The following is a 21,374-nucleotide window of genomic DNA, read 5'->3' as shown; positions in this document are numbered from 1 at the left end:
CAGCCCTGGCCGTCATGCAGCCCAGGCAGCTAGGCGCACGCTCAGCTTTATTAGGCAGGCTGGCCACCCAGCTCAGGCCAGGGTGCTGGGAGCCAGGCTCAGATACAGAATGGGCAAGCCTGAGAGGGCGAGGAAGAGGGAGAAGCAGAGATGCAGCCCCAGGCTGTCAGCCAGGGCTCCGGCCAGCGTGCCCAGAAACAGCTTTCCCAGCAGCTCCAGAGTGGCCAGGAGGCTGTAGTGCGTGGCCTGCAGGGGTGGGGGGGGATGAGGTGTGCGATCAGGTGAGGGTTTGCCTGGGTCCAGCCCCGCAGCCCCCTGGACGCCCCAGCCATGCCCTCTCTCACCTGCAGGGCACTGGGTGTCAGCTGGCTGCAGCGCATCATCAGGGTGAACGTGGTGGTGGTAACCAGGCCCCCCAGCAAGTGCTGCAGACACAGGCTCAGCAGGGCTGCCCCTGGGAGGGCCACCGTCAGCGGGGCCCAGGGCGCCACGCTCCTCCCCTCCCGCGGCCAGCCCCTCACCTCTCAGGGCTGCGCTGGGGCCCAGCCTGAGCCCTGGGCCGTCCAGGTGGAAGAGCAGGGCGGTCTGGCAGGCCAGGCCGCCAAGACGGAACCGGAGCAATGACCTCAGCAGGGGCAGAGGTTGCCTGAGGGGCACACGGGCAGGTCAGGGAGCAGGGGCAGGGTGGGGGCAGGGGGCCGGGGCGGGCTCACTGGGGCAGGCTCACCAGTGCCAGGACAGCAGGGCCCCGCCCAGGGATGAGCCCACAATGGAGCACAGCACAGCGCCCACACCGTTCCACAGCCCCAGCTCTGGGGTGGAGATGCCGTGGTCCAGCAGGAAGAGCGGGAACAAGCTGCTGGCGCCCTGCTCACCTGTGGGGAGAACGAGCAAGGCTCCCCACCTCCCTCCACTTGGGGCCTCGCTGCCGGGAGACAGCTGGGACGGGGCATCAGCCAAGCTTAGGGTCAGCACGAAGCAGCACCAGAGACCCGAGGGGTGGTTGCAGTTCCCGGAAGCCGTGCAGCTACAGCTGCAGAAGGACAAGGGGCAAGGCTCGGCTGTGAGCACCAAGGCCCAGGAGGTGACCACCAAGTGGGCGCCAGGGCTCCCGGGGACCCAGCCGGAGCTCCCCCACGCTCCCATCCCTGCTGTGCCTGAGCCAAGGCCTCACTTACCCAGTTTGTAAGTGAGCACAAAGCCTGCTGTCCACAGGGTACCAGGCATGGCCAGCAAGTCCTGCAGAATGTGCAGGGTGCGCAGGGGTGCTTCTGAGGGCTGGGGCTGGTGCACGGGCAGTTGCCGCAGGGCCGGCGCGGCCCAGACCAGGGCAGCGGCCAGCCAATAGGTAGCAGCCAGGAGCACGAAGAGCAGGGCCCAGGAGAGCGCGGGAACGAAGGCCAGCAGGCCCCCTCCTGCCAGCACGGCCCCTAGCTTGTAGGCGACCACCTGCACGGTGTTCCCAGGCCCCAGCTCAGCGGGCTCCAGGAGCTGCACGGCCAGCGTGTCCAGGGCCACGTCCTGCACAGCTGCCCCGAGGTTCAGCAGCAGCAGCAGCCCAGCCACAGTGGCGGGCAGCCCCGCGGGGCCCGCGGCGGGAGGCAGGGCGGCCAGCAACGCGCACACCAGGCCCAGGGCGGCTGTGCTGAGCGTCAGCCAGGCCCTCAGGGAGCCCCGCGTGTCCACCAGGGGGGCCCACGCGAGCTTCAACAGCCAGGGCAGGTACAGCACCTTGGCCAGCGCCACGCGGGTCAGCGACAGGCCCCGCGCCCGCAGCAGCACGGGCAGCAGGCCCGACTGCAGCCCGTAGGGCAGGCCTTGCACCAGGTAGAGGCCGGCCAGCGGCAGCAGCTTCCCGCGCATGGCCCGCTCGGTCCGCCCGGTCTGCCCGGGGTCCGGCCCGGGCGGGACGAGGCCGCGGGAGCCGCCGCCGCCGACAGCGCAGGGCGCGGGGCCGGGCGAGCGCAGCGCCCAGGCGCAGACGGCGGCCACGGAGCGGCGGGCGGGCCAGAGCGTCAGCTGCCCTCGGGCGCCCCCCGCTGGCCGCGTCCCGGGCCTCGAGGGTCGGTCCTCCCAGAGCTGCAGCCCCACGGCTCTGGGCCCCGTGGGAGCAGGGAGTGGCCTGTGGCCGAGACCTACGTCCGGAGCCCTCAGGCCGCTCTCCCCACCCCTGGCGCCCCGAGTGGCGGCGAGTGAAGCCACCTGTCGTCCTACAAGGCTTCCTAACAGGTGGACTACGGCGGCCACAAGCCGGCCGACCGCGCACGGGAGGTGCTCCTGCGTCCCGCGTCAGGGACAGGGCGGCTCGGCCCCCCAGCCTGGGCCTCCCACGGCCCCTCCGGCCGCACCCCACGCGCCCCTCTCCCGGCCTGCGCCCCTGGGTGCCCCAGGGTGGGAGCCACCGCCCTCCTCCAGCGCAAGGGCTGCATCTGCACTACGGGGTCACACGCTTCAAGCCCAACGCAAAGAAAGCAAGACCCATTTGCTCCCTGTGGCTCCCTCCCCGCTCTTGGCATGGCTGCTCCCCCAGCAGCCTCAGGTGGCAGCTGCGTGCCAGCTGCCCATTTAGGAGGTACACTGAGGCTGCCAGCGCCCCCCCGCCCGGGGGCCTCTCTGTTCTGTCTCCCACTGCCCGCCCCCCCACCCAGTCCGTCCTCTCGTGCCCGGTGCTGCCAGCCAGTCCAGGAGGGGAGCCAGGCCGGAGAACACCCCTTGGTCTTCCTCAGGCTCCTTCTGATGTGGCCACCCCTGGACTCAGCCTCCGCTTCTTCATCCAGCCCCGCCCCCAGCCGAGTGCCCTCCACACCTCTCACACCTCTGTGAGGCCTGCAGGTGCCGGCCTCCAGTCCAGAGACCACAGTGGAGACCAGCCCGGGGGAGGCGCTTCATTGGCAGGAAGGTCACCTCCTCTGGGACCCCCCGCGACCACTCCTGCTGGAGGCCGACCAATACCCTGCACAGAACCCCAGCCCAGAGAGGAAGGTGGGCCACGTGGGCAGGTGTGCACACAGCCTCGGAGTGGTCAGACTGCCTCGTAGCTTTATTAGGGGCGTGCAGGAAGGCTGGGGCCCAGCCCCACAGGCAGCAGGAGCAAGTCCAGGGGGCTGCAGAGACCCCCACGGTCCGGCCATCCCGGCCATCGTAAATCCAGAGTCGGCCCTGCCGGCCAAGCCTGGCCCTAAAGAGGGGGGGGGCCTCAGGAGTACTCTCGGGTGAACTTGGCGTGGAACTGGCTCAGCTTCTCCAGCAGAGGCCGCAGCTTCTCCATGGGGGGCAGAATGGTCATCCTAAAGGGGAAGCGGGGTAAGCGGAGGTGTTGGGGCTGCGGGGCTGGGCCGCGCAGGGCCAGGCCTCACCGGAAGTGGTAGGTGCCTTCCCTCTGCCCGAAGCCGCTGCCGGGCACCACGCAGATGCCGGTCTCCTCCAGGAGGCGCATGCAGAAGAACATGTCGGGGGCCAGGCTCAATTCCTGCGGGCGGGCGGCACGCGGTGAGGTCAGGGCGGCGCCCCAGCCTGCGCCCTCCGCCGCGGCCCCGCCCGCAGGGGACCCTGACCTGAGCGCGCTGCACGGCGCGGGGGGGCAGCTGCACGCGAGGGAAGGAGTACATGGCGCCCTGCACCGGGTTGCAGCGGATGCCCGGGGACTCGTTGAACACCTGCTCCGTGAGCTTCGCCTTTGCCGCCAGCTCCGCCAGCACCGCCTGCCTCTCCTGCGGCCACGGGGGGTGGGGGGGGGGTGGGGGGTGGGGGGGGCGGGGAGCAGATCTGATCTAGGAGACCCAGACCCGCAGGGCCGGTGGAGCCCGCCCCGCCCCCGTGCCCTGTCTCCACCCCCCACCCCCACCCCTGGCCCCGGCCCTCGTCCCGCCCCCGCCCGCTCACCGCCTGGAACTGCACGAAGGAGGGGTCGCTGGGCGCGGGCGGGCTGACCACGGTGCTGAGCAGGACCTGGCCCGGCACGGGCGGGCACAGCCGCACGCTCATCAGCTTCTGCATCTGCCGCTGCACCGCGGGGTCCATGTTCACCACCTCCACGTAGCCGCCGCGGAAGCCGCACCTGCGAGGCGAGGCAGCTGTGCAGGCGGCCGGGGGAGGAGCCCGGGCCGCCCAGTCTGCGGGCCTGCACGCACTCTCCCATGTAGCCCTTGGACACCGAGTGGAAGGAGGCAAGCTCCTGGTGCGTCGCGTACGGCGGCCCCATCTCCGTGAGCACCTTCTTGAACGAGTGGAACTGCGAGCCCTCGGCGTACACGTTGTCCTGGTACACCTGCGGGGCAGCCGGCGTCAGGGGCGGGGGCAGCCGCCGCCCTCGGGCCCCAGCCCAGGCGGGCCCCTGCCAGCACCTCATCGGCCATCAGGAAGAGGCGCTCCTCAAAGGCAAAGCGAATCACGGCCTCGATGCACTCGCGGGCTTGCACCTGCCCTGGGGTGCGGGGGAGGCAGCGCGGCGGGGTCAGACTCAGGCTCCGAGCTCCTCTGGAGCTCCCGCGGGTGAAGGGCGGGGCGGGGCGGGGGGGGGGGGGGGCGGGAGGGCTGGGGCGACGGGCGGCGCACCGGTGGGGTTGCCAGGGTTGATAACGCACAGTGCGCGGGGGCGGCAGTGAGCCCGCGCCTGGCACAGGGCGCGCCGCAGCTCGGCCACGTCGAGCGCCCAGGTGCGCTCCTCATCCAGGTAGTAGTCCACCTGCACCGCGTTGAGCTCGGCCAGAGCAGCCGAGTACAGCGGGTACTGCGGGATGGGGATGAGAACCCCTGTGCGGGTGGGGCCCTCTCCGGCCACCAGCAGCTTCAGCACCGTCTATAGGGGAGGGAGGCAGGCACCGTTGGTGGGGCCCACAGGGGCTGCACCTGTTCCTGCCCCGCCTGGAACCGCGGTGCCAGGAGGAGCAGGGTCCGCCCAGCTGCGCTGGGAGAGACACGGTGTCCTCCTGCCCTGGCCCTAGCCTACCACGATGGCGTCGCTGGCCCCAGTGGACAGGTAGATGTTGTTGGGGTCCGAGGGAATGCCTCCGTCCCGCCGCTCAATGTACTCAGCCACGTCCTCGCGGATCAGCTGGATGCCGGAGCTGACGCTGTAGGCCCCTGGGCCCGGGGGCGGGGGGCAGAGCGGGGAGGAGAAGAGCACCAAGAGGTCCCTTAGCAGTGCTCCCGGACCTCTCCGCCGCCTCTTCCAGCAGGCGGGCCCACCCCTCCCCTGGGACAGCCTCCTAGTCACTCGTCCTGGCCCTGGCACTTACCCAGGCTGTGTCCCCCACATGCCTGCAAGATGCGCTCCGCCTTCCTCTTGGCATCCTCGGGGAAGTCCGGGCTGTTCAGGAGATCCGGGTGGACGCAGAGGGCCAGGACCTGGGAGGGGCAGATCCTGAGGCCAGAGCGCGTGGGCTGACGGGGGAGGGCTCCCGGGCAAGGCTGAGCCTCACCTGACGTAGGAAGGTGATGGGCTTCTGCCCCATGGCCTGTGCATCCCCAATGTTGGCGCGGACGACCTCAGTGAAGGGCTTCTTCACTCCCTGGGACAGAGGGGCCCGTGCAGTGAGGAGGGGCCTGATCCCTCTGGTGGCTCCTTGTCCTGTGTGACTGTGGGGATGGGCTGCCCGGGTGCAGCCTGGAGGAAAGTGGTGGGGCCCGGGGCCGTACCTGGCGCAGCTCCTGCTCCAGCTCGAGGGCACGCAGCACAATGGGACCGCGCACGGCATACTCCACCCTCCGCACACACGGGTTCATGGTGTCCAGCGTCAGCACCTTCTCCTTCAGCCCGTTCATTGCAACCTGGTCACCTGCCCTCAAGGCCATGATCCTACTCAGACCAGGCAGGAAGGTCAGGACGCGGCAGGATCCAGAAGTGGGGCTAAGGGACGCTGAGTCCAGACTCAGTGGGCCAGGGCTGGGAACAGGGAGCAGGGGAGGGGCACTCAGGGTAGAGGGCACCCTCCTCGCAGCAGGCTGCTGGCCCCACTGAAAGGGACAGGAAGGGCTGAAGAAGCAGCCGGGCCACTGGGCCCCGCCCCACCCGTCCGGGCACAGTTCTGCCCCAGGGAGCCATAGGGAGCGCAGGAGGAGGCAGGCGGGGCTTGGGGTGACGCCCAGCGCCCGCCCAGTGTCCCCATGACAGGGGAGCAGGAGACCTACATAGGGGGAGGGATGGACAGAAGGTTCAAGAAACTCTGAGGGCCTGGGCCTGGGGGGAGGTGCGCTGAGTGCCCGAAGGGGTTGGCAGGGCTGGGCAGAGCCAAAGCCCCAGGGAACTGGAGCTGGGCCCCTGGAGATTTACCCCAGCAGGGCTCTGCCAAGGCTGAGCCCTCTCAGGCCCCCCATCTTAGCGTGGGCCAGCGGCCTGTCTCCCAGGTAACTGGCCAGGCCTCTATAGAATCCTGGCCTTATGGGGGAGGGGAACCCCTCCTGCGACAGCCCGCAGGCCACAGGAGCCCTGCTTGGACGTTGGTCCCCAGTCAGCAAGTGGTGGGGGCCAGAGCCGCTGGGTTGGGGTGCCGGGGGCCAGGGTAGGGCAGCTCCGGGCCTTCGGAGGGCCCTGGGACACCTCGGCAGCTCTGGGCCGCTGTCGTGCCCTTTCACCATGCGCCAGCCCGGGGCTGCCCTTGGGGCCACATCGCAGGGTGACCTAAGCTCCCCTCCCTGTTGCTCCTGATTGGCAGTGACAGTGGGAAGCAAGCTGTGATAGGCCCCCGGGGCCCCACCTCCCCAGGCGCTGATAGGCCATGCCCAGAGGTGGCTGCCCCAGGGGCTGACAGCTGACTGAACGGAAGGTCAAGGAGCCATCCCTCCGCCCTCCGCGAGGGGCTGTGGCAGCTGGTCAGGCCTGGGGGCGGCCTGGCCTCCCCGGCTCACTGGCTGGAAAGGAAAGAGCAGGAGCCCCGGGCAGCCAGGCTAGTCTCACCCTGCGCCTCTGCCCACCTCGGGCACCGCCCCTTCCCCCCCCCCCACCCCCCGCCCTCCCAGTGCACAGGCCTGCCCTCTGGCCCCCAGGCAGAGCACAGGTTAACATGATCCCAGCCCCAGGCAGAGCCAGGCCCTCCCAGCCCCTGGCAGCAAGGCTCACGCGGCAGCCGTGCTAGCAGGTGGACCTTGGCAGCTGCGCTACCCCACACGCTAAAATTAACCTGCAGCCTCTCCCCGGCCCTCCCAGCCCTGCTGGGGACACCCCTACAACCAGTGCTACTCAGGGAAGGGGGGCCTGGCCGTCACCGGGCTGACTGGGTCAGTGCCCACCAGGAGGAGGTGACCTGAGCCCGTGTCACTGGGCACTGGTGGCCATGCGGAGCTGCTCCCAGGGATAGAGGAGCTGGCGGTGCCATCTGCCCTCCCACTCGAGGCCCCTAAGGGACCCCTGTCACCCTGACACGCTGTGAATCTGGCCGGCCAACTACTGGCCCCCTTGCCAGCCCAGGCGGAGGCTAGAAGCCAGGTCCCGGGATCGGGGCTCCATGCCAGGATCGGGGGACTCATCCCCCAGGGAGGCTTCTGACTCCAGCCTCGCACCAATGCTCCGGCGTGTGGCTCCAGAGGCCTGTGGAAACCCCTCTCCCTGTTCTAAGCCAGGCCCCCCCGGCCCCTGTGGCACAGATGCCCCCCACCCCACCCCCCAAGGAATGTCCTTGCAGAGCTCCCTGCTGCTCTCAGGAAGGTGAAGAGTTACAGGGGAGCCTCCAGGAGGCCGGGAGCGGCGCAGGCCGGGCTTCTCGCCCAGTGGCCGTGGGCCTCACTCCCACGCAGGGCCAGGCAGCCACAAGCAAGCAGCTACAGGCCTCCCAACAGGGGCAGGCACACCTAGAAGCAGCAACACCGCGGCTCCCCACCCTCGGGACGGTGGCCCGGCCGACGCACACAACAAGGCAGGTGGCGGAACAGCCCTTTATCAGGAGTCACAGGATGAAACTAGGTCTCCGCAGCAGGTCCCCCCGCACGACTTCTGCCAGGGGCCGTCCCCCATCAGCAGCACCGGGGTCCGGAGCAGGGCGTCGTCGGTCGCCCGAGGGCAGCCTCACATGAGCAGACAGCAGGGCCTCTTCTCCGTGGGGGCCTCCTCCGAGGGCGCTGTGAGCCTCAGCAGGGGCGGGTCTCCGGCGGCCCTGGGGCTGCATGGCTGGGGGCTCTCGGGGTCCACGGGCAGCCCCAGCTTAGCACCCTCGGAGCCCTCGGGCAGGGGTCGCTGCAGCTTAGCAGCGGCTCGCTGGCGCTTCAGCTCCGCCAGGGTGTGGTGGGCCTTGGCGCAGGCCAGGGCGTCAGGGGTGGTGCTCTCCAGGGGGCTCAGCTGGTAGGACACGCTCCGGTCCAGCCGCTTGGAGTACAGGTGCCGCCCTGGGGAACCTCCCACGCGGCCGTTGTGTGGCCTGGCCAACTCTGGTTCCTCCTCCTGCCAGGAAGCAGGGACCTCAGAGGCTGTCGGGAAGGCGTCTCCGGCCTCCCTGGGACTTGGGCACCAGGCGGCGTGGCAGCCGAGGCGCAGACACAGGGGTGTGGGCAGCAGCTGCCCGAGGGCACTAGCCCAGTGGGGGCACTGGCTCGCTGGTCCCACCGACTCCTAGGGCGGGTGCGGCGGGAGGCCCAAGGCACCGATGTCAGGCCACAAGCCCGCACTGCTCAGAGGGCAGCGCCCAGGCCCACCACCCGCGTCGGGCTCACCTCGCTGGGCACAGGCCGCAGCTCTGCATCCGTTCGGCCATCCTCGTCCTCCTCGGGGGGCTCCGGGCTAGTGGGCGGTGGCTGTTGCCACACGATGGCCTCCTGGGCATGCTCCTTGCGGTACAGGCTGGTACGCTGGGTCAGGCTCACCCTCCTCACCACCTTCCTGGGGAAGGCAGGGAGAGGGTGGGGGAGGGTGCCACTCGCCCCACGGAACTACCGGGGGCCCTGCTGGCACCTCAGCAACATCAGCGGGGGCAAAGCCTGGGCAGGCGGGGAGGGAGATGGGAGGACGGGCAGGGTGTCTGCAGCTGGGGGGCAACCACGGGCGCTCACCCCCGGCTGCCCGCGCTCGAGGTGCGGCGGCGCAGCAGAGAGCGCTGGCGGCCCTGGGCACGCAGGAGAGCGTCGTGCTTGTGCTTCAGCTCCAGCAGCTTGGTGCGCACCTCTTCATCCCCACACACGTCTGAGGAGAAGCGGGCGGAGGTTACGGGTGCCCTCCCGCCCACCCTGTTGGCTGGCAGAGGCAGCCCCAGCTCACCAAGAGGCGTCTCATCCATCAGAGACTTCCCGTTCAGGTCGGCCCCATGTGCCACAAGCAGCTCCACCAGGTGCACCTGAGGGCCAGCGACCCGGGCTGCTGAAGGCCGCGGAGCCAGGAGCCGGGAGCCACCAGCCAGGCCCGGCTGCCCCCAGGTCCGTGCTCACCTGGCCCCAGTAGGCTGCAGCGTGCAGCGGCTCCCAGCCGTCCTGGTCCTTGGCACTCGGGCTGGCCTGGTGTTCCAGCAGCAGGGCAGCCACCTCGCCGAACCCATTGGCAGCCGCGACGTGTAGCTACAGGCAGACGCCTCAGCCCTGAGTCCCCGCTGTGCCCTCCAGCAGCAGCCCCCGCCCACAGGTCACGCGGCCCCACCCTCACCAGCGTGGCCCCGTGGTCCTGGGGGACGTTGATGTCGGCTCCCGCCTGCAGCAGGCCACGGATGTCGTCCAGCATATGCAGCTCTGGCAAGGCCCGGGCCCCCTCGATGCTGTCCTGGGTGATGCCTGAAAGGCAGCAGGCTCAGAGCTGGCACCCTGGCACCACTGGTGGGCAAGTGGGCTCGTACTCACCACGGTTGGCCATGGCTGTCTCCAGGAAGTCCAGCGTCCCCTCATCCTCACATAGGTCATAAGGCATGTTCCCATCAGTGTTGACGGCCAAGAGATCAGCACCGCTGCAGGAAGAACGGGCAGGGGCCTTGACCACAGCAACCTTCTCCCCCCACGGAGGCCCCAGGTCCACCCTCTGCATCAGCCCTCAGCCTGGGGCTCCCTCCGGGATAGTGTGGGTCACATGTGGAGGTGGCCCAAGCCCTCGGGTCCACCTGGCTGGCCCTGAGCTCTGGATCCTGTCCTCAAGCCAGCCAGGCCAAGCCCCAGTGCCCACCCCTGCCTGAGCTCCACGTTCCTGACACCCATGTGCCTCGGTCAGCCTGGGCCTGCCAGCTGGGAGGGGGAGCCACACTCAAGAGCCCCAGGGAGCAAAAGGTAGAAGGAGGAAGAGTGCCTGGGTGCCAGGAGAGAGCTTCAGGGCACAAGGCTCAAGCAGAAGCATAGCCCTGGGGAAGACGGGGAGCTGAAGGGAGCTCAGACCACAAAGGTGGGCGCTCACTGTGGACAGGAACCGTCTGGGTACACACGCCCCCCCACGCAGAGACGTCTACATGCGACAGGAGGAGACTGCCTCCCGCCCACACTCCCACCCTCAGCACCCGGACCCCTCCAGGGGAGCCTGAGCCCCTGACCATCTGTTCCATAGCAGGGGTCAGAGCTGAGGGGCCAGGGCAGTGGGGGGAATTCCTGGCCCCTGGTGAGGCCGACCACCCTTCCTGTTCACCGAGGCGCATGTGCCCCATCCCGCCCTCCTTGTTAAAGATCCCCTGTGTCCAGGTGCCCCTCCATCTGTGTCACTGCCACCCCGTCACTGTCCAGAATGGCAGGTCTCTGTGCAGACCGCAGGGAGACCCGAGCTAGAGGCCAAAGCCCTCAAGGAGTTCCCAAACTGCTAGGGTGCCTGGCAGGAGAACGCACCCGGGCGCACGGCCACACTTCCCTGAGCACATGCCTGTTCCCCTGATGTCACGGAGTCTGCAGCCTCTGCCCAGGCCCTGACCTCCACGCCAAGATGAAGGCAGGGGAAGCAAAGGTGAGTGGGAACACAGGAGGCCAAGGGCCCAGCATGCCTCCTGCAGGAGACCCCTGGGCTGTGCCGGGATGAACCACTGCCTGCAAGGAAGGCCTGGCCCCTCCTGGCCTGGCCGCATCCCTCCCTCCTACAGGTGCCCACGGTGGCCACACCGACAGGGCCCTACCGGGCAATGAGCAGCTCCACCAGGTGTAGGTGGCCGCAGGTGGCCGCAGCGTGCAGGGGCGTCCAGCTCTCACTATCACGGGCATTGACCTTGGCCCCGGCGTCCAGGAGCTGCTGCACCATCTCTCGGAAGTCATCGATGCAGCTCTACAAACCACAGGGCCTGAGCGCCAGAGTCCGGGGCCAGTGCGCCCCCCTCCCCAATTCCCCGCATGGCTGACCTGGTGCAGGGCCGTCAGGCCATCCTCGTTGGCCAGGTCAGGGCTGACCCCACTGTCGAGGAGCTGGCGGACTGTGAGGGGGGGAGCGGGATGTGGTGAGGGTGCAGAGGCAGAGGTCCAGCCACAGACCAGCCCTGCTTGGTCAGGGTGCCCGGGACTGCGGCTGGAGGCAGAGGACGGCGAGGAGGACTGCGGTCAGGCGGCCAGAGGGACCCCGAGCACAGGCTGAAGGCTCAAGGGCCGGGGCACTGGGTTTCCATCTGCCCCGAGTGCGCGTCCGCCGCGTGCCCTGCCTCCAGCCCCTGGAGGACCCCCAGCCCTCAGGCTCCCGTGTGGGGCAGTCCCCCCTGGGCTCATCGATCCCACTTTGGCCAGGGCTCCGGCGCCCCCCCAACACCACCCTCCCATGCGCCTCCGGGCCCTCCATCCCACACATGCCCCGCCCGGAGCAACCTCCTGCCCCGCCGCAGCCTGCAGCGTGGGCCCAGGGCGTCCAGTCCGGCCCCTTCAAGGTCTGCCCCTCCGCAGAGCTAGCCCCTGTCCTCATTCTTCAGGAGGCCCAGGCTGCTGCCAAGGTCACCCTGGACCTCCTTGGTGGCCTGGCCCTCCCTCCCAGGCGCTCCACAGGCAGGAGGAGAACTCGCCCACCTTCCCACAGTTCCCCGGGCCATAGCCTGGGCACACCCACCACGCCCTCCTATTTCCCTTGCCTTGAGGCACTGCCCGTCCCTCCTTGCCCTCTGCACCCCAGCCTCTGCCCTGCAGGAAGCCAGGAAGAGCCCTCCAGAGCCTCTCCACGAGAGCAGTGAGCACGCAGGGGGCAGGGGAGGAATGAGGAGGCTGCCAAAAGCTCAGGCCTGTCATCTAGCCAGGGAGGTCCTGATGGGGAGGAAGAAGTCAGACAGGGCCTGAGGCAGGTGTCGCGCGGGCTGGCCTGTGGGGGACCCCTGCCCCCACGCTCTAACCTGCTGAGGTGGGTGTTACCGTCCTCCTTTACAGAGGTGGAGACTGAGGACCCAAGCAGGTGGTGGCCAGGACTCTCCTGATCATCGCCCAGTGCCCTGGCAAGAGGCGGCGGAGACTATGGGCCACTCCCAGCCCACCTGAGCCGAGCCCCCGGCACTTCTCCAGACTCCTGGGGGCTTCCCCAGTGCCCCTGCCCACCAACCTCACCCCCGCAGCAGCACCCTGTGCATGCGGCCCCATCAGGGGCCAGCCTCCAGTGGGCGGCCTACCACGTAGAGCATGCAGTAGAGGGCGGCGGGCCTGCCCCGGGCCTCCACACGACGGCACTGTGCCCTCACGGCTCTCAGGGGCTGGGCCAGGGACAGGGCCTGCCCTGGGGCTCGGCCACGCTCACCTTCCTCCAGGTCATTTCGGGCAGCAGCCTCCAGAAGGGTGACGCTGGGAGGGAAGAGGACCCGCTTCTGCGGCCTGCCACCGGGGGCCTCCTTCCACGGCCGCTCCCGGTGCCCTTTCTTGCCCTGGGCCTCCTTCTCAGCCTGGGCCCACATCTTCACCTGCTGGGCACGTCGCTTCTGGGCGTGCTTCAGCCGCTCCTGCGTGCTCATCCTGCCCACCATGGGCATCTCTGCCAGCAGCTCCAGGTGCTCGGCCATGGCGGGGGCTACCTGCCAGGGGGGCTGCACGGGGCACCAGATGGGGGAGCACAGGGGCCAAACTGGGCCTGTGCACTGGGGCAGCTGGTTGGACCAGCACCTTTGGGGGCATCCCCTTCCTAAGGCTCGGTGGTGCCCTCTGCCCCTGGCAAGGCTGGGTCACGAGGCTCCAGGCAATCCTGAAGGACACGGACCCCAGGCAGGAAGGGTAGCCTGCCTCTCAAGAGCCCTGGCACCTCAGCTGCTCAACGGGCAGGGCCTCACCTCCCTCCTGGGGTCAGGGTGCACCTGTGGGAAGCACCCCAGGACCTGGCCAGCCTCAGTCCAGGGTCTGAAGCTAATTACCCAGATAACAAAGTTGCAGTGTCCTGGTACTTCAGTGAGGGCAAAGGGAGGGCAGGGCAATGGGCAGAGGCCCCTGGGAGACCTTGGGAGTTCCGGAAGCCCCTTCACCTTCCAGGCTCAGGATCCTGGGTGGGGCCGGGGAGCAGCCATGCCCTGGCCTTCCCTCCCCTCTCCCACCAGGGTCAGTACATCAGTGCTAACAAGGAGGTGCAGCCAGAGAGGCCAGGGCAGGGTGTGCCCACAGAGTCCCGGGGTCTCAGCCCCCAGTGCCCCAGTGTGAGCCGGTCTAAGCAGCCAGAGTACCAGGGGCACGGCAGGCCTGGCAACCACGTCTCCCGGAGGGCCTGCTTTCGAAGAGCGGTTGGTCAGGCTGCAGACAGCAGGCGGCTTGCACTAGCCTGCAGGGGAGGAAGAGGAAGCACATCACGGGTGGCTCCGGCGGGGAGGCCAGCAGGTGCGAGCTCGCCCTGCCCCAGGAGGCCCGGCTGCAGCGCACAGCCACACTGTGGGACAACATTCCCGGCCGGGGCCTGCTGTGCCCAGTGCTGGCTCGCACGTGTGCCCGGGAAGGGCCAGGCGGCGCGGTGCAGGAGTCGGCAGGGCCGCAGGCGCAGGTGGCAGCGAGCCTTCCCCTGTGCTGGCCTCGGGGAGATGTCTGCAGCCTCTCCCTGCCACCGGCTCTGGCCCGGGTCCCTACGGCGTCCCTGACCGTCTGCCCCCAGGCCGGTGGGCACAGGGTCACCCTGGCCTTGGGCCCTCCCGGGGCTGCCCGGAGGGCTCTGCACCCTACACCAGAGCCTGAGCGCCTCTGCAGGACTCCCCTTCCCTCCCAGCCACTCCCAGCCCCCCAGGAGGAGAGGCTCCACACGCGCGCTACAGGGCGTGACGTTCCCGGGAAGCCGACCCGAATAACCCACTCCAAGGGAATCATAAGCAAGGAGCAAGGCACACACTCAGTCTTGAGCCATGGGGGGGGGACCCACAGGAGAAGTCCCCCCCACAAGGAAGGAGCCCCCCCCATAGGCCAGGGCTCCCTGGAGAGTGGGCTCACAGGGTCGTAGGGACCGTTTCGCTTCCTGAAGACGGGCACCAGGACCAAAGCCAACTCCTGGCTGTGTTTAGCCAGATTTAGGGGGCATCATCCAGCCCGTGACTTTACAGATTAAGGGGTTCTGATACCACGTCCGACGGAGAACCACCGAAAAGAGCACGCAGGTTTTGAACTGAATACACGTCTTTTGGTTTACTCATCCTGAAGGCCATCCATGAACCTTCGTCACGAGGCAGGACCAAGAGCCTCAGCATCTCCCCCACCAACCCAGCCACAGTGGGAAGAACCAGGAGGTCCCCTGGTTTGGGTTGTGGCAGCTTCCAGGGGTCCTCAGCCTCTGACTCTGGTGGGCCCAGCCCTGACACCCTGGGTCTGCTCTGGGCCTCTTTAGCAGCACCCCTTGCTGGAAGATGCCCGAGGGTAGTCTCCCCGTCACTTTGGGCAGGTCCTTGGGCTGCTATCTTCTCTGAGCCCAAGGTGACCCTAAGGAAGAAACACTACAGTGGGCACCCCATCTCAGGACAGTCTCTATCAGGGGGTGACACAGCGCCCAATGCCTGGCCCCTCCAGGCTCAGCCCAAGACTTCTGGGCCCCAGCCCCCGGGACCTGCCTGACGGCCTCTAGACCCCCTCAGCCGCCTCCTCCCAGCCAGTCCAGGAACAGCCCACAGGAAGTGAAAGAGCCGACCCTCAACGGGGCCACCAAGGCCAAGATGGCTTAGGGGAGTCCCACAAAATGGCCAGCACACCAACCCAGGCTGCAGGGGGGATGGCGAGGGAGGCAAGCAGGACCTCTCCCACCTTGTCCACAAATGCCCCCTAAGTCTCGCTGGAATGTCAAACAGAGAGAATCTAGGCGATGGCATCCAAGTCTCAGCTCCGTGCCCAGGTAAGTGGCACAAGAGCGTGGGACCGAGATGGGAGGAGCCACCTGCAAAGACAATGGCCACTGCCCCCCAAGCCTCTCAGCGCACACCACACACTGCTGGGAGCGTGCCGGGACCCCTGGCTTCTGGGACGGGAGGCCCAGGACCCGGACCCCAGCCCAGCGCGAACAGGTCCACGCTGGCCCGGGTGCTCAGCGGCCCCGAACATCCACTGTCACCACCTCCCCAGCACATCCCGGTCATGATCCCCGTCTGCTCCACAGGGACACTGTGCCCACGCCTCCATCCGAAGTCCTCTGTTAGACAGAACATAAGAGACTCCTAACTCTGGGAAACAACTAGGGGTGGTGGAAGGGGAGGAGGCCGGGGGGTGGGGGTGACTGGGTGACGGGCACTGGGGTGGGCACTTGACGGGATGAGCAAGTGTTATGCTATATGTTGGCAAATTGAACACCAATAAAAAATAAATTTATATTAAAAAAATAAAAAATAGGGATCCCTGGGTGGCGCAGCGGTTTGGCGCCTGCCTTTGGCCCAGGGCGCGATCCTGGAGACCTGGGATCGAATCCCACGTCAGGCTCCCGATGCATGGAGCCTGCTTCTCCCTCTGCCTATCTCTCTGCCTCTCTCTCTCTCTCTCTCTCTCTGTATGACTATCATAAATAAATAAAAATTAAAAAATAAATAAATAAAAATAAAAAATAAAAAAAAATAAAAATAAAAAAATAATAAAAATAAAAAATTCAACAAAACAAAACAACAACAACAACAAAAAACAAAGTCCTCTGTTAGCCGGTCCACCTCATGCCCACATCAGCACCGTGTGAAGGTGAGCGACGGTGTAACGAGAATCTAGGCCTGCGAGGGGCAGTGAGTGTCACTTTACTCACCCATGGCCTTGTGCGGAGGGAAGAGATGGAGGCTGGAGGCTGGGGGAGCTCGGGCTGCCCACCCCCCACATGTGAAGCTCTGCTTGGCTTCCTGGGGGGGGATTCCTGTGACTTGCAATCAAAGAGCCGGTTTTATTTGTGGCATTATGTACAAGAGCAAAAAATGGGAGAACCCTAGACGCCTCTCGCTCTGGGAAAGTACATGTTCCCATTGTACAGAGTAACAAGGAAGGTGCCGGGACAGTGCCTGGGAAACCCTGGCACGGGGCCGACGCAGTCCCGGTTTGTCCGTCGGTGCAGACACAGCATGATGCCCCCATTCCGGGCCGAGCCAGGCCCCACCCCTCGTGCTCGCCCTTCCCGCAGACTGGCTCACCTTGGAAGACTCCCATGCCACCACGGCCCACTCCCTCACGGGCACAGGCCACAGGCGCCTCCAGCAGCTTCCCGAGCCGGCGGAGGTTGGACACCAGACACAGCACTATTTGTCCCGGCCTGTCTCTTTCACTAGAGGCCAAGCGTGTTGAGGGCACACGCCCCGTCCATCTCCTCAACCACGTGCCGGCACCTGCAAGAGGAGCCTTTGGTCAGAGTGTGTAAAGGGCTGGGGGGCCCCGGCCTGGCGCAGTGACGCTAAGGAGTGGACAAGCGCAGGCCCGAGGTGCCCTACGACCCACACCACGCAGTCAGGACCTGATGCCCGGAGACCCTACCACGGCCGCACCAGGTTGTGAAGGGCGGCCGGGCCACTGGGCGCTTGCTCTCCTCTGCCCCACGGCAGGCCAGGGCTGGGGACTGGGCTGGCAGAGCAGCAGGGTGCGCGTCGCTGCGTAGGGAGGTCGGCCGTGCTCAGGCCGGGGCCGTGGGCAGGAGGCCGTGGTCACAGGGCGCCCGGACAGCTGCAGTGTGGGGAGCTGGTGGCATGGCAGGTGGCACCTGGCACTGTACACAGGCCAAGGGACGAACAGATCTGGGCCATGGCCACGGGCACCCAGCGCCGGGACACCCTCCAGAGCACCCAGCAGCAATGGTACGGGCTGCCGGCAGGCCAAGGCTCTAGCAACCTCTATGACAGAAACACTGGAAATGACCTACCTGTTAGCAAAGGGCCTAATCAAGCAAGACCCCGAGGGGTTCGTGACCTTCCATACACCACCATGGAACGGTCACTAAGAAACGGTGTCTGTCCAGGGCACCCGGGGGCCTCAGTCGGTTCAGCAGCCGACTCTTGATTTCAGCCCGGGTCATGATCTCAGGGTTGTGGGATCAAGCCCCACATCGGGACCCCTGCTCAGTGTGGAGTCTGCTTCTCCCTCTCCCTCTGCCCTTCGCCTTGCTCATCTCATGCTCTCTCTCTCAGATAAATAAAAAAATCTTTTTTTTTAAGATTTATTTATTCATGGGGATCTCTGGGTGGCTCAGCGGTTTGGCACCTGCCTTTGGCCCAGGGCGCAATCCTGGAGTCCCGGGATCGAGTCCCACGTCGGGCTCCCCGTAGGGAGCCTGCTTCTCCCTCTGCCTGTGTCTCTGTCTCTCTGTGTTTCATGAATAAATAAATCTTTTTTTTTAAGATTTTATTTATTTATTCATGATAGAGAGACAGAGAGGCAGAGACACAGGCAGAGGGAGAAGCAGGCTCCCTGCGGGGAGCCCGACGTGGGACTCGATCCCAGGGTCCTGGGATCACACCCTGAGCCAAAGGCAGATGCTCAACTGCTGAGCCACCCGGGGGTCCAAATAAATAAATCTTTAGAAAAAAAAGAAATAGTGTTTGTTCAGTAAAAAAAAAAAAAAAGGTATAAAGTCTGCATACGGTATGCTGCCTTTTGTGGAAAAAAGGAGTAAATAAGAACATATATTTATTTTAATGTATATAAGAACACAAGAAACACCAAAAAAGACCAAAAGTCACGGTGGGGTGCAGAGGCAGGTGGATGGGGAACACGCAGGTGGATGGGTCGCTCCTGCTGGCTTCTGAGGCACGCCAGGTAAGGCTCTCCTCAGCGCCTGCAAGTGCTGTTTCAGAAGAGCAGGTGTGCGCACTCCCATTGGCTGCCAGGGCCGACCTGGGAGGAACAGCACGGGCCATGCTCAGCTCCTGGAGCATCTTCTATCCTCAGCTGTCTAGGGTTTGGGAGCCACAGAAGCTTTCAGACAAATGATTGATGTGATCAGATTGGGGGTAAGGGGAACCTGACACTTGCCCACGAATGGACAGGAGAAGTCAAGAACAGGATGAGGAGGGGACAGGTTGTCAGATGCAGGGCAAGGGAGTGAGAGGCAGAGGAAGGAGGGCCCGCAGAAGCAGGTCTGAACAGTGTCCAGGCAAACTGGCACCAGGAAGCCCAGAAGAGAGCATCCAGGAGTGAGGGGCCAGCAGAGATACAGACGGGAGGACCAGCGTGACCACTGCAGGGAAGCAGGGGAGGGCCGTGCACAGTGACCGGGGAAACTCTGCTCCAACGCATGGCTACAGATGGCAGGTAACCAACTACCTGGAAAAACAGAGCAGGACCTCCCTGTCTCCACGCCCCAAAATCAATTCCGGGAGCGCCCGGGGGGCTCAGTCGGTTAAGTATCCGACTCTTGATTTTGGCCTAGGTCATGATCTCAGGGTCATGGATCAAGCCTCGCGTAGAGCTCTGTGCTGGCGGGGAGCCTGCTTGAGGTTCTCTCCCCCACTCTTCCTCTGCACCCCCCCTTAAATAAATAAATAAATATTTTAAAAAAATCAATTCCAGACTCATCAGAGACACAGCTGCAAGGAAAAATAAAGCCACAGGAGTATAAGAAAGAAGGGAAGAATTATCTGTGTAATCCCAGCACAGGGGAAAGCCTTTTCTAAATTTGACACAAAACCCAGATATGAAAAGACTGATAAATACGGTTGCACTAGATCTGCACTGAAGAAGAAAACAAACCAAACCAAAACCTCCAAAACCAGAAAACAGATGGTCAGCTGGACAAAACACATGTAATGCACATGGCAAAGTGGTCCTCTGGGCAGTCATGATGGGGCCTTGCAGCGTGGGCGAAGTGAAGACGGCTCCTGGGACAAAGGACACGGATCCCACTGGAAACATGGTCAGACACTCCAGTCCCCAATAATTACCAGCAGGACATGCGCCCGCACGGCACACAAGGCTGGAGCATTAAGCCCAAGGGTGCCAGCCTGGAGGATGCTCCTGGGGCTCTAGGGAAATGGAAAAGGCCTTGGACCGGGTACACCGTGTGGGGACAACTGCCCGGCCCGTGGACCTCCCACTGCATGGGTGATCCTTCTCAAAGGAGGAACCGTCTTGTCTTTTACAAGAGAAGGATAAGGAGACGAGCTCAGCAGAAGTCCCCGTGGACGGACATGGTGTGGACTCCACTTCCAGAGAACCTCGGCTGAGCTGGGAGGGAGCCAAGAGACAGGCTTGACCAGAGAAGCAGCATCGAGGGGGCTTCTGACCCTGCGCTCAATCCTCTAACTCTGGGCAACCTGGGTGGTTCAGTGGTTTAGCACCTGCCTTCAGCCCAGGGTGTAACCCCGGGGTCCAGGGATCGAGTCCCACATCGGGCTCCCTGCGTGGAGCCTGCTCCTCCCTCCATCTGTTTCTCTCTCTCTCTCTCATGAATAAATAAAATATTTTTTAAAAAATCCCCCAACTCTGAAGCCACCTCAGCCCCCTGGCCAGGAAGGGGGCACCCGGCACCCCCGTTCCTCACCGTGGCCTGCGGCCCCTTCCCCACTCCTCTCTGGAGTCTTCGCTGACACAAGCCATGAGCTGAGCCAACCCCCACCACCAGCCCTGGCTGCGGGCATCACCCCGTCGCCACACCAGGTCTGTTTCCCGGTGGCCTCAATTTCTTAGGACCAGCCTGCAGCTCTCTGCTCCTCAGTCGTGACCCCTTCTTCCGGCCAATGACCTCGTCCTCTGCCCCAATTATGCCCTTGAGCCTGTCGCCATCAGTACCTGTCCCCCCTCAAGTCCCCTCCGGCGTTTCAACCCAACATCCCACTCTCAGACCGTCACCTACCCCAGCGCGGTCCCAGCTCCTGTCCTGCAGATGCCGACCCCATGCTGTCACGGCCTCACCTTCAGCTTCAAGCTGTGCTCAACCATCACGCACCCTTCCGTGAGTGCAGGGGCAAGCCCAGCCCGTCTAGCACCGCTGCCCCAGCTCTGAATGAACCAGCAGAGCCGCAGGCTGAAGTCCACACCTCAGACACGGGCAGGGCCATTCGGCAGAGGCCGCTTTAAGGCAACACCTTGCGCCATGGAACCATGAGGAAGGCAGAAGGGCCCACGGCGACCCCCAGCCCCCTAGCTGAGCACAGACAGGCCCATCAGGTGGCCCATCTCAAAAGACCCAGAAGCCCTAGCTGACCAGCGGGCCTCTGACACCTGGACGCAGTCTCCCCACGTTCCCATACCTTCCCCCTTCGATGGCAGCCCCCACCACCACCTCCTGGCAGTCTCCCTCTCTGTCCTGAGTGCTGTCCTGCCCATGGATTTAATAAAGTTCTCTCCTTTGTTCTGCCTCAGGTGAATTCTTTCACCACCCGTGGGGCCAGCCTGCACCCGACTGGGTCACCCCACATTTGGTGACCATGTAATGAGGAGACCCCACACATTCAATGGCATGAATTCTTCCAGAAATCGTACAGCTTCCTTGCCTCTTCTCCCTTATTTTCATGCTCAGCTGCTGACATGTTTCAAGAGAAGACAGAAGCCATGAGACAAGGACATCCACCTGCAGCCCCCGCCCCAGCTTCATCCCACTGCAAGGACCCAGATGCACGCCCCAGGACCCCTCCAGGACCGTCTTCCAGCATGAGCTCTCTCCTGCCTCTGGGTCCTTCCCATCAGCACAGTGATTACTCTAACCTAATTTAAAAAACAATAAATAAATAAATAAATAAATAAATAAATAAATAAATAAATAAAAACACATCATACTGGATGACACAGTAACGTTTGCTATCATTACTTCTATTCATATCTGTACTAAGGTTCTAGCCACTGCAACTAGGCAAGAGAAAAAACTAAGTGGAATGAGGATAGGAGGGGTACAAAAAACTCATTATTTGCAAATGACATTGTGTATGATAAAAAACCTGAAAGACCCTATAGAAAAGCCACTAGGACTAATTAAAACAGCAATATTGGCACATACAAAGTCAACATAAAGAATAACTGTATTGGGCAGCCCGGGTGGCTCAGCGGTTTAGCGCCGCCTTCAGCCCGGGGCATGATCCTGGAGACCCAGGATCGAGTCTCACGTCAGGCTCCCTGCATGGAGCCTGCTTCTCCCTCTGCCTCTGCCTGTGTCTCTGTGTCTCTCATGCATAAATAAAATCTTTAAAAAAAAAAAAAAAAGAGGG

At 64.6% G+C, this 21,374-nt stretch overlaps 3 protein-coding genes across 11 annotated transcripts in view; all 3 read right to left on the bottom strand.

The window, feature by feature from the left end:
* Nucleotides 1-30: 30 nt before the first annotated feature.
* MFSD3 (major facilitator superfamily domain containing 3) lies at nt 31-1,913 on the bottom strand. The gene is made up of 5 exons (XM_038555874.1): nt 1,179-1,913; nt 728-875; nt 522-646; nt 345-454; nt 31-246 (listed from the first exon to the last, which is right to left on the bottom strand). The coding sequence occupies exons 1-5, from the start codon at nt 1,861-1,863 to the stop codon at nt 73-75; spliced, it is 1,242 nt and encodes a 413-aa protein (XP_038411802.1). The 5' UTR covers nt 1,864-1,913; the 3' UTR covers nt 31-72.
* A 972-nt stretch (nt 1,914-2,885) lies between these two features.
* On the bottom strand, nt 2,886-6,921 carry GPT (glutamic--pyruvic transaminase). 2 transcript variants are annotated; one of them, XM_038555863.1, is made up of 12 exons: nt 6,272-6,921; nt 5,638-5,797; nt 5,421-5,510; nt 5,238-5,346; nt 4,949-5,082; nt 4,555-4,798; nt 4,344-4,423; nt 4,214-4,267; nt 3,883-4,057; nt 3,555-3,710; nt 3,357-3,469; nt 2,886-3,287 (listed from the first exon to the last, which is right to left on the bottom strand). In XM_038555863.1, the coding sequence occupies exons 1-12, from the start codon at nt 6,574-6,576 to the stop codon at nt 2,901-2,903; spliced, it is 2,007 nt and encodes a 668-aa protein (XP_038411791.1). In that variant the 5' UTR covers nt 6,577-6,921; the 3' UTR covers nt 2,886-2,900. The 2 variants fall into 2 exon arrangements, with proteins under 2 accessions (XP_038411791.1, XP_038411792.1); XM_038555864.1 differs by having other exon boundaries at nt 3,059-3,287; nt 4,131-4,267; nt 6,272-6,919.
* Nucleotides 6,922-7,855: 934 nt separating this feature from the next.
* Nucleotides 7,856-21,374, bottom strand: part of PPP1R16A (protein phosphatase 1 regulatory subunit 16A) — a 35,349-nt gene continuing 21,830 nt past the window's right edge. For 5 of the 8 annotated variants that reach the window (XM_038555858.1, XM_038555856.1, XM_038555857.1 and 2 more), the window contains 11 exons: nt 16,380-16,571; nt 12,572-13,573; nt 11,212-11,282; nt 10,992-11,137; nt 9,751-9,854; nt 9,560-9,684; nt 9,349-9,474; nt 9,182-9,257; nt 8,977-9,106; nt 8,641-8,806; nt 7,856-8,371 (listed from right to left, as the gene is read on the bottom strand). In XM_038555858.1, coding sequence (XP_038411786.1) covers nt 8,000-8,371; nt 8,641-8,806; nt 8,977-9,106; nt 9,182-9,257; nt 9,349-9,474; nt 9,560-9,684; nt 9,751-9,854; nt 10,992-11,137; nt 11,212-11,282; nt 12,572-12,830 — 1,575 coding nt within the window. In that variant the 5' untranslated portion in view covers nt 12,831-13,573; nt 16,380-16,571 and the 3' untranslated portion in view covers nt 7,856-7,999. The other 3 variants (XM_038555860.1, XM_038555861.1, XM_038555862.1) reach the window with 3 other exon arrangements.

Source organism: Canis lupus, chromosome 13 (genome assembly GCF_011100685.1).
Source record: "Canis lupus familiaris isolate Mischka breed German Shepherd chromosome 13, alternate assembly UU_Cfam_GSD_1.0, whole genome shotgun sequence".
In the NCBI taxonomy this organism is placed as follows: Eukaryota; Metazoa; Chordata; class Mammalia; order Carnivora; family Canidae; genus Canis; species Canis lupus.
The sequence above is the reverse complement of the archived record's forward strand: the minus strand, read 5'-3'. Positions and strand labels throughout refer to the sequence as shown.